Raw genomic sequence first — 12,727 nt, forward strand, 5'->3', positions numbered from 1 at the left:
TCTTGACCAGACAGCGTGCAGCAGAGGTACCACCACACCCCCTCTGCTCAGCTGCCCTCTGCTCCTGACTCTCATGCTCTGGGCCTCCTTGCTTTGCCCAAAGGGAACTGCCCACACATAGCTGCCATCTCTTTGCATAGAGTACTGCTCCTGTTTCTCACCTTCTCAGCCTGGCCTTCCTGAAGAGCCTGTGTCCATCTCCTGCAGCACTCTTGTCCTGAGAGCCATTCCACACAAGGATGTGCGCAATCCCACGGGAGGTCCAAGCTCAGTAGCAACATGGGGATGTCTAATGCCACCTGTTTGCTCCCCATGCTGCCTACATTTGGGCACTGGCACTTGAGATGGGCTCCCAAACATGCTGCTTTCATGAGGTGAGCCCAAGAGCTTCTTCCATCTTTCTGCTCACCCTTTCCTTCAGAGAATGAACCCCCTTCCCCAATAAGCATCATTTAAAGCCCCCTCCACAAGGTTGTGCAGCCAATTAGAGAAGACCTCAGCTCACTTTGTCAGATTCTTGCTCAGCAGCCCTTGCTCCTCAGAGCATATCCCATGTCCATGGAAATCACAGACCTGCCAGCAACACCACCAAAACAGCTACAGACTGCCTACTAAATGTGCCTGCTCCAGCTGGATGTGCCTTCCCCCTTCACCAGCGGATTGAGGAGACCCCAGGGCACCCGCACACTTCACCCTTGCACTCAAAGATGTGTAGTCACTCCTGACACACTCAGAGTCTTCCCTGGCTGCATCACTGGTGCCCACATGGATGAGCAGCAGTGGTCATAGTCCAAGAGACAAACAAGCTTCGGCAGCCTCTTTGCAACACTTAATGTGAGAGCACTTGGCAAGCAGCAAACCTTCTGCAACAGCATGGCAGCCCGGCACATGAGAGCTTCTGTCTCCTCAGGAGAGAGCTTCTGATACCTACCACCCTCCTCTTCTGGAAGCTTCTAAGTGTTGAGGCTCTGCTGGCTCTGCTGCCCCATCCCAAGGGGGATCATCTCTCCCACCTCTTCACAGGGCATTTTACCTTCTCTGTACCTGCTGAATCACAGGTGGAACAGGGGTCTTAGTTATGCTGTCAGAAGTGACAAACCTCCAGCCCTCTCCAGAGTTTCCACTCTTGACTCTCAAAGCTTATCTCCATTTTTCTCCCCTTCCTTTCAACATGGAGCTCAGTTTCTTGGCTCTGCAGGGCCTCTGGAAAGATCTGTTCATCCTCCCTAATGTGTACAGCCTGCTCACTATCTAGTACCGCTCTTCCCCCTGGCACCTCACTGCTCTCTGACCACAGCACCCAGCTTTTGGCACCACCAGGCAGCAATCTCAGCAGTGGCAGCCCTGCCACGACAGCCACTGTCACTCTGCCAGCCACCACTGTTCACAAGATGCACTCCTAGAGAAATGTGCCCTCCCTGCTAGATCTCATCCTGCTCTCCAATAGTGCAAAACCAGTTCAAGTCCTGAAGACAGAGGAGTTCCTCAAAATTATTTTGATGATTAAATGGAGAAAATCTTTATGAAGACATTTGTCTAAATGAACTTGAAATATTCCTGGTTTTTAAACTCAGACAACTTCTTTTGAAAAAGGTTTCTAGTTTAAACTGCGGGGTTTTTTCTTTTTCTGAGTTCAGTTTTCTCGTCTTGCAGCTTCATTGCCTTGGTTTTCAAGGCAAAGGGGAAAGAATTTCCACTTTAACTGCATCCCTTCTTACAAATGTCTTTCCTAAGGCAATCAAACATAAACTTTCCAAACTTCTCGGAGGACAGAGATTTTAGCCTATTCCCTAGTCATTTTCTGTTGCCTCTGAAATGTCTTTCATTTGATTGCACCACCTGTGGAAATAAACGGTAGGGCTCATCTGCCCAACTGCAGGCACCCACAGTGATTCATTTCATCCTCTGGTTGGCATCTAATACATGCCTGAGGACTCAGTCTTTATAAATACCCACTTCTTTCTTTTGTCTAGAAGAGACATTGAGTGATTGCTTTAGACTTCGACATCTTAGAGTGTTTAAGTAAGGACAGACAAACCCCACACTGAGGTGACAGAACTGCACACAGCATACCAGATGACTCAGTCTAAATTTACATAAATGCAGTTTCAAATTCTCCATCCCATTCCTTCTGCATCCTGAGATACCTAGACAGAATTAGGAAAGAAAGGGGCTGTATAGAACACTGCCAAGAGAGCAGCCAGGTACACAGACAGTTCCTTCTTAACCCTAACAAAGTTTCAAAGATTTTTCCTTGGAAAAGCTAAGTGGCTCCTAGCTGAGCTTCCGAAGGGTTCCAGCAGTCATGCTGTTAAAAACTTCAGTGCTTAAAATTTTAAACGTAGAAGTTGAAGCACTGAAGAGCATAACAGCATCAGCTAGAAACCACTTTGCTTCTATCAGAATTTCTTCAAGTATGTCCGTCAGGTCAGGGAACTCCTCCACACTGCTGTGTCCTGGGGAGTTGCAAAGCCCTTGCTAAAGGAATCCGCACCGCTGAACGTGGGAGAGGCTGCGGACCTCAGCCAAATCAGCACTGTGATGCTGAAAGTTTTAAATGCTTCAAATTTCAAGTGTTCAATCACAAACTCAGCAGATGTGTAAGGCTTTAATTGCCAGCTTCACTGCTGGTGATCATTCATTAATGAAAAACATTTCTTTTTTCATATTTCAAAAGCAATTTTAGTCAAGTCTTTGTGCTTAGGTGATTGCAGATCTCTAAGCATACACAAGCAGGTGTGCATCTGGCCCATCTGAAAGAAGATAAATGGCAAAACAGTCATTTTCAGTCTGGGTATTTTTAATATTTAATATTTAATACCCCATGATCATGTAAGCAGAGAAAAACTGTTCTCTCCCTGTCCTTCTGGTCACCAAAATATTGAATTAAAGAGGTTGTAAACAAAGAATCAAGGCTCCAGCTGAAGACAAACATTTATCAACATTCCAAAGTGCCAGGAGTGGAGAGATAAGCATTGAAATTGCTGCAGCTAGGGAAAAGCAGAACTGAAAAAGAAGGCTCCTTTGGCAACCAGCAATGTTCTGATGATGCAGAAAGGAGGAAGATTCCCTAGCAGGTCCTGCACAGCCAGCATCCCTCCCTGTCCCATTCCCAATAGCTGAAGAATAGAATGAAAGGGAACAGACAGAAATCAGAAACGCAGAAGCAGAGTTACAACATAAGCAATCATCTGAAACTTTAAAAAATAAATAATCTTTAGGGGTTTAATAGTGCTTTTGATAATACAATCAGGAAAAAACATAGTTTTGCTCTCTAGCTTCTGGACATTTTAAGGTGCACTCATTTATTAACTGCTTCTATATGAGATAAAAATATATTTTCTTTATGAAGACCAACTTCCCAATTCCAGATGTTTGTACTTTAGATGAAAGCACCCCCTGCTTGCAGACCTCCACGACTAGCAGCAGATTTGGTTTCAAGAGAGGAAGATGCATAATCCCCAGGAGTGGACTGTTTGGGGATCCAGGGCAGGACGACTGACAGCTGGAGGCAAAGCAGCCTGCAACAGCTCATGATGATCCAGATGGAACCATGCAAGGGTGCAGCACCTCAGCTCAGTGCCACTTGCAGATAAACCTGAGACCATTCTGCTCCTCAGTTCATACAAACTGGGGTCCTCTTCACAGAGAAATACTTGTGCCTTAACTTAATAAACAACATTGAGATAAAGAATTTTACCCAATACTATTTTGTGGCAACAATGCAAACACTGTGAAGAAATAAAGCAGAGCTAAATAATAATCAGAAATTATAAGTTCTGCATCCCCAGCTGCTTTTCAGCTAGAAGAATCACAGACATTATGGATGGAAATTGCCTATTAGATCATCTAGTCTAACTCCTTGACAGTGAAGGATAAGTATCTCAGGGTGCTATCCCTTATAACACCAGCTGCGATCACTTTGTTAATCTCTGAATTTCGGCCTGGTCTGGAACAAACAGAAGATCTGTTCTGTGCTGCAGAGAGAACGTGTTCAGTAGGTAAGAATATAAGAGATGATCTATTGCTGATGCTACCTGTTCATCTTTTAATGCAACTGGTATCTACTACATAAAATCATCAGTGCTACTCCAGCTGACTGATAGGAAATGAAAAGCTTTATATGTCAGTCCTTTTCAGGGAATTTTTTCTGCTGAGATAGAAGAAGAACCAATCTCCCCAGTGTAACTGGACCTAATTTCATATGCAACTCTGCATAGGTATTCATCCCTTCAAAACCTATGGAGAAACCACAGATGTTTTTCGTCTTAATTTTGAAACTTAGTTTGAGAGTTGGCAAACAGACACATGTAGAGAGAATATGGATACAAGACAAAACAATTTCTTTTACTCAAAGCACTTCATAGCAGCCTTTAACATTAGCACAAGAGATAGAAAGAAAGAGGCTTTCCTCTGTATTAACAAGAGTACAACCAACTGCTGTGAGGTGTTAACTGGCTCTGCTCAAACAGTTTCAAATGAAGGACATGGATGCTCATTTTGATGTAGCTGTGAGGGCTCACTGCTTCCGAAGGGCATATATTAATGATCATGACATTCTCGTCTCCCTTACGTCTTCCTCTATTTGCACCTGCACACTTTGGCCAGGGGAGAGGCAGAGAAATGCAAGGCAATTTAGATCAATTTTGTGGGATTACCACTGGTGCTGCCACGCTCTGCTCTGTCAGCCAGTGGGTCAGATCTGCCCGTGGGCAAGCCTATTCCCCAGCAGGGATATGCTCGCTGCTTCCAAGCAGCAAACATGTCTGCAACGTATGAATGTTTCCAAAACACTTTTTCTCCAAGCACTGCAGGGAAGTTAAGATTCTGCTGGGAACTGCACAAACATTAAGAAAGCCAGTACTACTATGATTGGTCTAAGCATTAGATGTCAAATACTCAAATTCACACTCAATAAAATTTCATCAAGGTCAATATAATGCTGAAGGCCCTCGGGTACAGATAATTTTTTTAATATTTTATTTGCTGAGGCTGAATTTTCTTTGCATCAGATGTTAAACTACTGAACAAGACAAACAACCAAAATCCACTGTGATGCTCATATTGATGACATTTTCCAGAATGTTCCTGTTTAAGACATCACAGCTCTATTTCAGGCTATGAAATAACAGATTGATTGACTACAGACTGCTTGTGTGACCTTCTGTATAAATGACTTTTGTCTCTGTTAAGTTGAAAGATACTCAGCAAAAGTCTGGGTTTATTATACTTTCAAAAAAAAAAATTCTGTTTGCCTGCTGAAATTAGGAATTAGAAGTTTCTCATAGAATGTGCCTTTCTTCACCATTTTCATGCTTCACACCCACATTCTTGAGAAGGATGTTACTCATGTAAAGCTCATCCAGCTTGAGCTACTAAGTGAATAAGCTCCTCACAGCACTGATACGGGTATCACTTGACATTACCTTATTTCATTCAGAAGGACAGGCAGAAGTCATTTCTACAACAGCAGAGCTTAGCTATACTCAGTGTGTTAATGCAAGTTATTACGAGCTCAGAATACTGGCACAAATTTTTTCCAAAATCTCACAGAAAAATCAATTGGCTACCTCTCCTGCTAGTGGCAGCAACTTGTTGAAGGAACAGAAGTAAAAAGCTAGTAAAAGGAGTAGTATTCATGGAGACTAAGTGGTAGAGGTTTATAATGGAGCCACGTTTGATATAAGCTGCTACACTGCTACTTCTGTGCCAAAACCCCACCTCCGCTCACTGGAGGATTCACTTGCAATTAAGCAATTTGAAGTTACACTAGTTCTGTGACATAAGTAATAGCCTACACACTAACATAAATGACTTCCTTTATGTTCACTTTTCTCCCACTGTCAGGGAAAGGGCTGTATTCAAAAAGACAGTTCTTAAATTCAAACTATTTGGTGGCAGCCAGTAGCAACTTCCCAAATTAAACAGGAAAAAAGTGTTCTTACTTTAATGTGTTTTCAACTGGGCCTTTAAAGAATAGCAGAAATCATTCTAAATGAACAGAAAAGTACAACATAATTGATTTTCACGTAACAATTTTATAAGCAATACGTTACATCGGCCATTCAGAGAATAAAATCAAATGGAAGTTAGTCAGATTAATGCTGTAACTTGTGTTCCAGAAAGATCAGCGCAGTGCTTTGGGGTACACAGTCTCCTCTGAATGCACGCCCAGTCACTCTCAGCTCCTTCAGGGATAGTCTGTGCCTCTTAGATGGGAGCAGAGTATTTGACTTTTCAAATCAGTGACAAATTATGTTTTTCTGATTTTGATTCTATTTTCAGCCTGGTATTGGACACAAGTCAAGACAGAACTGGAGCAAATGTGAAAATTGCTGCAAGGAACTAGAATTCAGTAACATACTAAATTGCACTTTTAGAATCAAGCTATGTCAACTGGTGCTAGGACACCATTCCCATATAGCAGAGCTCTTAAGGGCAGAAAATATTACTTTGATAACATATAGCATATAGTATCATGTTCTCTACTTATAATTCATCAAAATTTATGGCTTTGTGGGTGTAAAATTCATCCTTTGAACTGGAACACAATAACAAAGCTGGAATCAAAAGGAGAATGTATCATTAAATTTGCTTGTGATGTGCATATAATTACCAAGTTATTTCTTAAAAACAAGGTCATAAATCAATGTCCCCATTAAGTTCCCAACATTTTATTATTTATCTCCAATAAACTGAGCTGAGCCCGGTGACAAGGGCAACTGTTTGTTTTGAGAGCAGCTGGATCTGGCTCCAGATTTCTCTGATCAGAGTGCATAACCAAAGACCATTTGACAGCGGTTCAGATGAAGAGGATAGAGGGACATCTGTGTTCTGTCAGGAACATGATTTAGGAACATGTTAGAATGGATAGGAGCTGCCTTCACAATTACTCAGCTTTGTGGGAACATCACAGGGATCAAAGGCTGTGAGAGGGCAGAGACAGTCATGGGGCAATATGCAGGGAGAACTGTTGCCAGGATCTCATGAGCCGAAGGAGTCACAAGAGCTGTGTGCAAAGCCTGGGGTTTGTGGCACTGGGCAGCTGAGTTTGGTCCCACCAACCATCACTTCACACTCAGGTGCTGAGCACGGCCCCCCGACCCTACAGGCTGTGCCTCCACCCTCCTGATGTCAGTGCACTTGGCTACACAGGAGACTGGTACTGAGGAGGCAGCAGGGCAGCAACTTGATGAGATGCTCAGTACTTGCACAGTTTGCTGAGTGCAGCTGTGACAAAAGAGCTGCCTCTCCTCGCATTGTTGCTGCTCTGCCTCCCTGCCTGGTGCACCCTGCTTCCCTAACCTTCCCCAGCACAGCCTACTCATGAATGCCAGCGGTGGGATATGGATGGAGGTCTCATCACCACACACTTTTCCCCAAAATACACAGCTGTTTTGGTGGGACGGGAGCTCTATAATCCTCCTAGTTCCAGCTCTCAAAAAAGAGAGGGTTTGCAGTGAGCATGTTCCTGGTGAACAGTAGCAATCCTTCACCCATCCAGGCATGTCGGGAAAACATTTACAAACTCACAGGAACATAAAATGAACCCATGCTGATTGAGGATCAGGTCCCTACCTCCTCTAGTATAACTACTGCAGGAAAAAATCTCCAATAACCAATATAAGAGAAAAGTTGGAAAATCATGTGTGCTGGGAAGCGCTAGAAGCTGTTGTCTGGGAACAAGGAGAATAGGGTGGATTCAATGCTGCAACACAGCAAGGTTCACTTTTTAGTATTTTCCCCCAGTCCCACAAAAAGTAATGTTTGTGCAAAGTCACACTCAGCTAAAATTGAGACCAAGATTACAAGTGGTAAAAAATTCAGTAACTTATTTTAGCCGTATTTTAGTGTAATAGATCTCAAATACTTCATTTCTGCATTTCATTCTACAGCATCTATGACAATTGACAGTACAGCTGTAGTCATGAACACATTGCTTAGAAGATACATTTCAAATACATTCTTGCACTACCACTCATAAGACACAGCCTGTTTGCACAGCCTTCTTGCTGCTCTGCCCTATGGACAACCCTCTTGGGTGTCCACCCCTCTTTTGCCCTTTGGATGCTCCTTCCTGCTCTATTCAAGGCTCTCCACATGCCCAGAGCAGCTCTCAGTAGCTTCTTCTACCATTGAGAACTCTCTGCATGGTACAGTAGTATTAAATACACACACAGAATTTTTCGTCCATGAAAACACAAAATAATATTTTATTGCGTACTTCAAGCCTAGTCATTGGTGAAGGAAAGCACAAAAAACTACAGCTAAGTATAAACATCAGGAACCTATAGCATCCTTCAACTTTGAAAGTTGGGATGAGGACAAATAACTGCTGCATTCATGTTTGAAGAGAAAACATTAGACCTTGCAGGCTAGATATATAGTATATACATTTGTATGTACATAAATATGTTTATATACTTAACAGAGATCCCTATCTATAGTATTATGGAATAAAGATCTATCTACATCTATAAAAAACTACTAGAGCTTTTTCTTTAAAAAGAACATCTGTCAGTGCTCCTTTCAGACTTGCCTTCTAATTTAACCAACAATATGTACGAGTCCTATTAAATCAATTTTATAGGCAAAGTGGGGGTTTTTACTTCTAATTAAAGTTATTCCTGATTTATATCAGTAGATGTGAAAAAATAATCAGATCCAAAGTGTTAGACATATGGCAACTTGACTTGTTGCATGAAGGCATATACTCAGTGTCACAGAACTCAGTAATAAAGCACCAAATAACAAAGCATCTGAACAGTGGTTTCTCTGAGTTAAAAATAAAAAGGCAGGTGGCCTGGTTCTTTTCTTAAACCAGGACTAGGACAACAAGCCTTCTTTGACTTAATGACATTAATTTATGCCAAAATGTGTAAGATGGGAGTGAAGCTGTAGTTGCGATGCCAAGATAAAAGAGGAAATTTTAAGTAATGTGTATCACATTAAAATTTTAAAATAACCTATTTTTTTAGCAATGAGGGTTGCTATAATTACCTCCCAGGGAAACCACGATGTTTGGGACATCAAAACCAAATTAGATTAAATTTTTGCATTCTTAAACAAAATTTCTCTGAGAGCAGGGAGGAAAGAGGACTTGGATCTATCAGAGTTTTACTCATGTCTTAATTCAAGGAATGTGTTTATTTCGAAAATGAATTCAACAACTTATCTGTAAAACTGTAATTCTCTTCTACAGCAACATAATACAGGAGGTAACAGTCAAAGCTTGGAAAACAAATACTAAGGTTATCTCAAAATACTGCACTGAACTACTTCTGAATACTTCAAATATTTTCGGTAACACATGCTCTAATTATACAATTGCATTACTATCAAATTAAATAGCTGGGTTTTTTTTTTAATATACTAAAACAAGACAGGTCACCCGAAATATCATCTATTAATATCAGTATTACAAGACCACATTCCCAGTGGAGAGGGAAAAAATCAATGGGAAAGAAAAGTCTTAACTGCAACTGGATGACTATTAGCTATTTAATGCACTAACTTCTCCCATTAAACAGCTTGTCTACTCCTGTCCAGCACTTAAATTCCAAAAAGAAAAGAGTATATTAAAACCAATGCAACCTGAGAGCTGATGGTGATGAGACTCGTAAGGAATTTCCAGAGCTGTCTAACAATATGAAAGAAGATGATCTGATGCCACAATAGCAGATACAGCTGTCCTGCAGATTAAGACTACTTGTTGCAAGTAATGTTTTATGCCTTAATACATTAAAGTATCTCAGAGACCAAACAAGCATTCAGTTGCAGCTGAAACTTTAGGAGGAAATTTTAGTGATGATCACAGATGTATGTATAGGAGCACAGCACAATCCTAACAGAAAGGCTGGAGAAAAACCTTCTATTTTACACTAATCTGTGAGAACTCCCGAGACACTGATTTCAGACTTACAAAATTATACTAGCGTATCTCATGGGCTCTACCCGAATTCACTCCTGATTTTAACAGCATACAGACAATAGGTCACTGACTCTCAACTACAGGTGTAGCTACCCGGACAACATTAAGTCGTGGATTTCAAAGACCACTTTAAAGAAACTGATCTGTCAGGAATGTCTGTGCATCCAGGAGACACAGGGAAATCTGTTGCTGAAATATTTCCCAACACATAGCCGGAACTTTGTTTTATGCTATACAGTACAGAGAAGCCCTACAAATGTACGAAGTTCATCTCCCCTCGACGTTGAAGGCACAGTGTGCACGCCACCCATCATACAGATGTAACTTTTTATATATTAAAAAAAAAAAAAATATTGCCAGCACTAGTGATAAGCACTGTATGACTTTGTTTTCATTCAGAAAGGGACTCGGCAGAAATTGTAAACCCAGCCAAAGTGGCAGCTGCGCCTAAGCGTGACTCCCGACCCGATTTCCAGCACCGGGCTGCCGGGAGCCGTACTCCCGCAGGTTTGCGGGGCTGGCAGCCGGCAGCCAGCAGCCGGCGCGGGCACGGAGAGGCAGCGGGCTCCAGCGGCCCCGCGGGACCACCTGGGAGGGGGGCACGGGCACCGCCGCCTCCTCCCCGACAGGGACCCGACCCCACGAGGCAGCCGCGGGGCTCCGCCGGGCGCGGGCGGGGGCCGAGGCCGGGCGCGGGGCACTCACCGCGGGGGCCGTCAGGCGGCGGATGCTCTCGCCCAGCGAGTCCAGGTTGACCCGCCGGCGGCGCGGAACGCGGCGCGCCCCGGAGCTGGCCGCGGCGGCGGCGGCGGCGAAGGGGATGTCGGTGGGGCCGGGGGGGCTGCGGCTGCCGTTCCAGCAAAGGCGGGACAGGGGACACTCGCCTTCCTCCTCGGGGCTCGTCTCCGGGCAGTCCGAGCCCAGCGAGCTGAAGGACTCTGACGAGATCTTGCGGCGGGACATGGTGCCGCGGGCTCGGCGCGGGGCGGCGGCGGGCTCAGCGCGGGGCGGCGGGCAGCCGCGGCGGGCAGCGCCGAGCTGGGCGGGCGCGGGGGCGGCCGCCTCGCATGGCCGCGGGTGCCCCTGGGCGAGCGAGAGGCAGCGGCGGAGCCGCCGCGCCGGGGCCGGCGCAGACCGCGGCGCTGCCTCACTCCGCGGCTCTCCGCGCCGGGCCGGGAGCGCGGGTGTCGCGCCGCGCCGCGCCGGGAGCCTTTAAAGAGGCGGCGGCAGCAACCGCGGTGCCTGCTGCCCTCCTCTGCCTCGGCCGCCCGCCCCGCTCTCCCCTCCCCCGGCTCCCTCGCTGCTCCGCGGGGATCACGTGTTGTTTGGAGCCCGTTCCCCCTCCTCCTCCTCCCTCCTCCCCCGCCCCGCTCGCCGCCTGACGCGCCCGTCCCCGCTCGCCGCGGCCGCCGCCGGCCCCGCTGCCCCGGGCCGGGGAGATGCCCCCACCGCCCCGCGGGGCGGGCCGAGGGCAGGGCCGGCGCGCAGCCCGAGCTCCCGCCGCTGCCGGCTGCGGGGAGGGCGGGAAGGGCGCTCCGCTCTGCGCCCGGCGCTTTGGAGCGGGGCTAAGGGGACGCGGGGAGGCGGCCCGGTACCTCCGCACGGCTCCTCGGGAAGCGGCGGTGACCGCGGGGGCACTGGGGACGATCCCGGGGCCCTCCCGGTGCTGCCGTCCCGGCCCTGCCGCCGCCGCCGCCGCTAGTCCCGCCGCGGTGCTGGACAGCTCCCTGGCAGCTCCAGCGGCCAGGGAAGCCGGTCCGCGCTCCCTGCCAGCTCTCCCCGCCAGCGAACTTTTGAAATGACATTAGGGGAACTGAAGCTTAGGAAATTAATCGTTTTGAAAACTGGGAAGGCAGGATGCCGGCTATCAGCTTTCAGAAGCAAAAGTTGTGGTCTTTGTGCAAGCACTGCTCACGTTAGCACTGTAGGTCATGTCCAAAACAGCAAAGGAACTAAATCCATTCCCCTGCTACAGCCCTGGCAAGAGGAGAAAGGACTGGATTAGAGGACCCAAAGCAGACGAGCTTCGATCTCGGACGACATGCAACGTGTCTCCTTCCCAACTTTCCCTGCCCATGCTGTCAGTTTAAAGACACCTTGAGAGATGCATGCCAATAGTGATAACCCCATGTAGTTCTTCTCAGCAAAAATGCTCCAAGGAAATGTGATCTCAACTGAAGTGGTTCGTCCTACCATCAAGGAAGACAGCTTGTCATTACTTTCCCTTTGTTCAAACAAAACTTATTTTAAAAGGTAATGATTTTAAGATTAGGTTTCTACTCTACCTTTTTCCTGTATTATGACATGTTTTACAACCTTATCCTTTTAAATGTCTGAATGCAGCCTAAACAAGAACTCACTGAGGAAACTAGGGAGATTTCCACAGGTATGAAAGAGCTTTTGAGCATGGGCCCAGGCAGCACAAGCCAGTGTCTGCTCTCAGAGGGGGCATAGGTCTATGGTTAAGCATGATGCTTTTAATTGGGGCATGACAACCCTTGCCAGGACTGCTTTCAGTGTTGTCATCCCTGATTCTCTTGACTCATATAGTGTCTTTTTTTTTTTTTTTTTTTTTAATAGAAATATAGATGAAGTCTGATGGTTGAAGCCTGTAGCTTGAAAGGATGTGTAGTAAAGCCAGAGTGTTCCATACTACCTTCTGTTGCCATATGAAGTATTACACTTGGGATGCACAGAATTTCATTTTGCAGTCCTGGTGATGCCCTCGGCAGCCCTAGAACATGAATCAGACATGACTTTACATGCAAGTAAATCACACATGAACCTCCAGATCTA

General features: G+C 45.7%; 1 protein-coding gene across 4 annotated transcripts in view; it reads right to left on the minus strand.

Annotated features, from left to right (window-relative positions):
* The window catches only part of GUCY1A2 (guanylate cyclase 1 soluble subunit alpha 2), a 144,771-nt gene extending 133,841 nt beyond the window's left edge, over positions 1 to 10,930 (minus strand). For all 4 annotated transcript variants that reach the window (XM_048294698.1, XM_048294697.1, XM_048294699.1 and 1 more), the window contains exon 1: positions 10,637 to 10,930. In XM_048294698.1, the coding sequence (XP_048150655.1) occupies positions 10,637 to 10,894 (258 nt within the window). In that variant the 5' untranslated portion in view covers positions 10,895 to 10,930. The remainder of the gene's footprint in view (positions 1 to 10,636) is intronic.
* Positions 10,931 to 12,727: the final 1,797 nt, after the last annotated feature.

This window comes from Corvus hawaiiensis, chromosome 2 (assembly GCF_020740725.1).
Source record: "Corvus hawaiiensis isolate bCorHaw1 chromosome 2, bCorHaw1.pri.cur, whole genome shotgun sequence".
Classification (NCBI taxonomy): domain Eukaryota; kingdom Metazoa; phylum Chordata; class Aves; order Passeriformes; family Corvidae; genus Corvus; species Corvus hawaiiensis.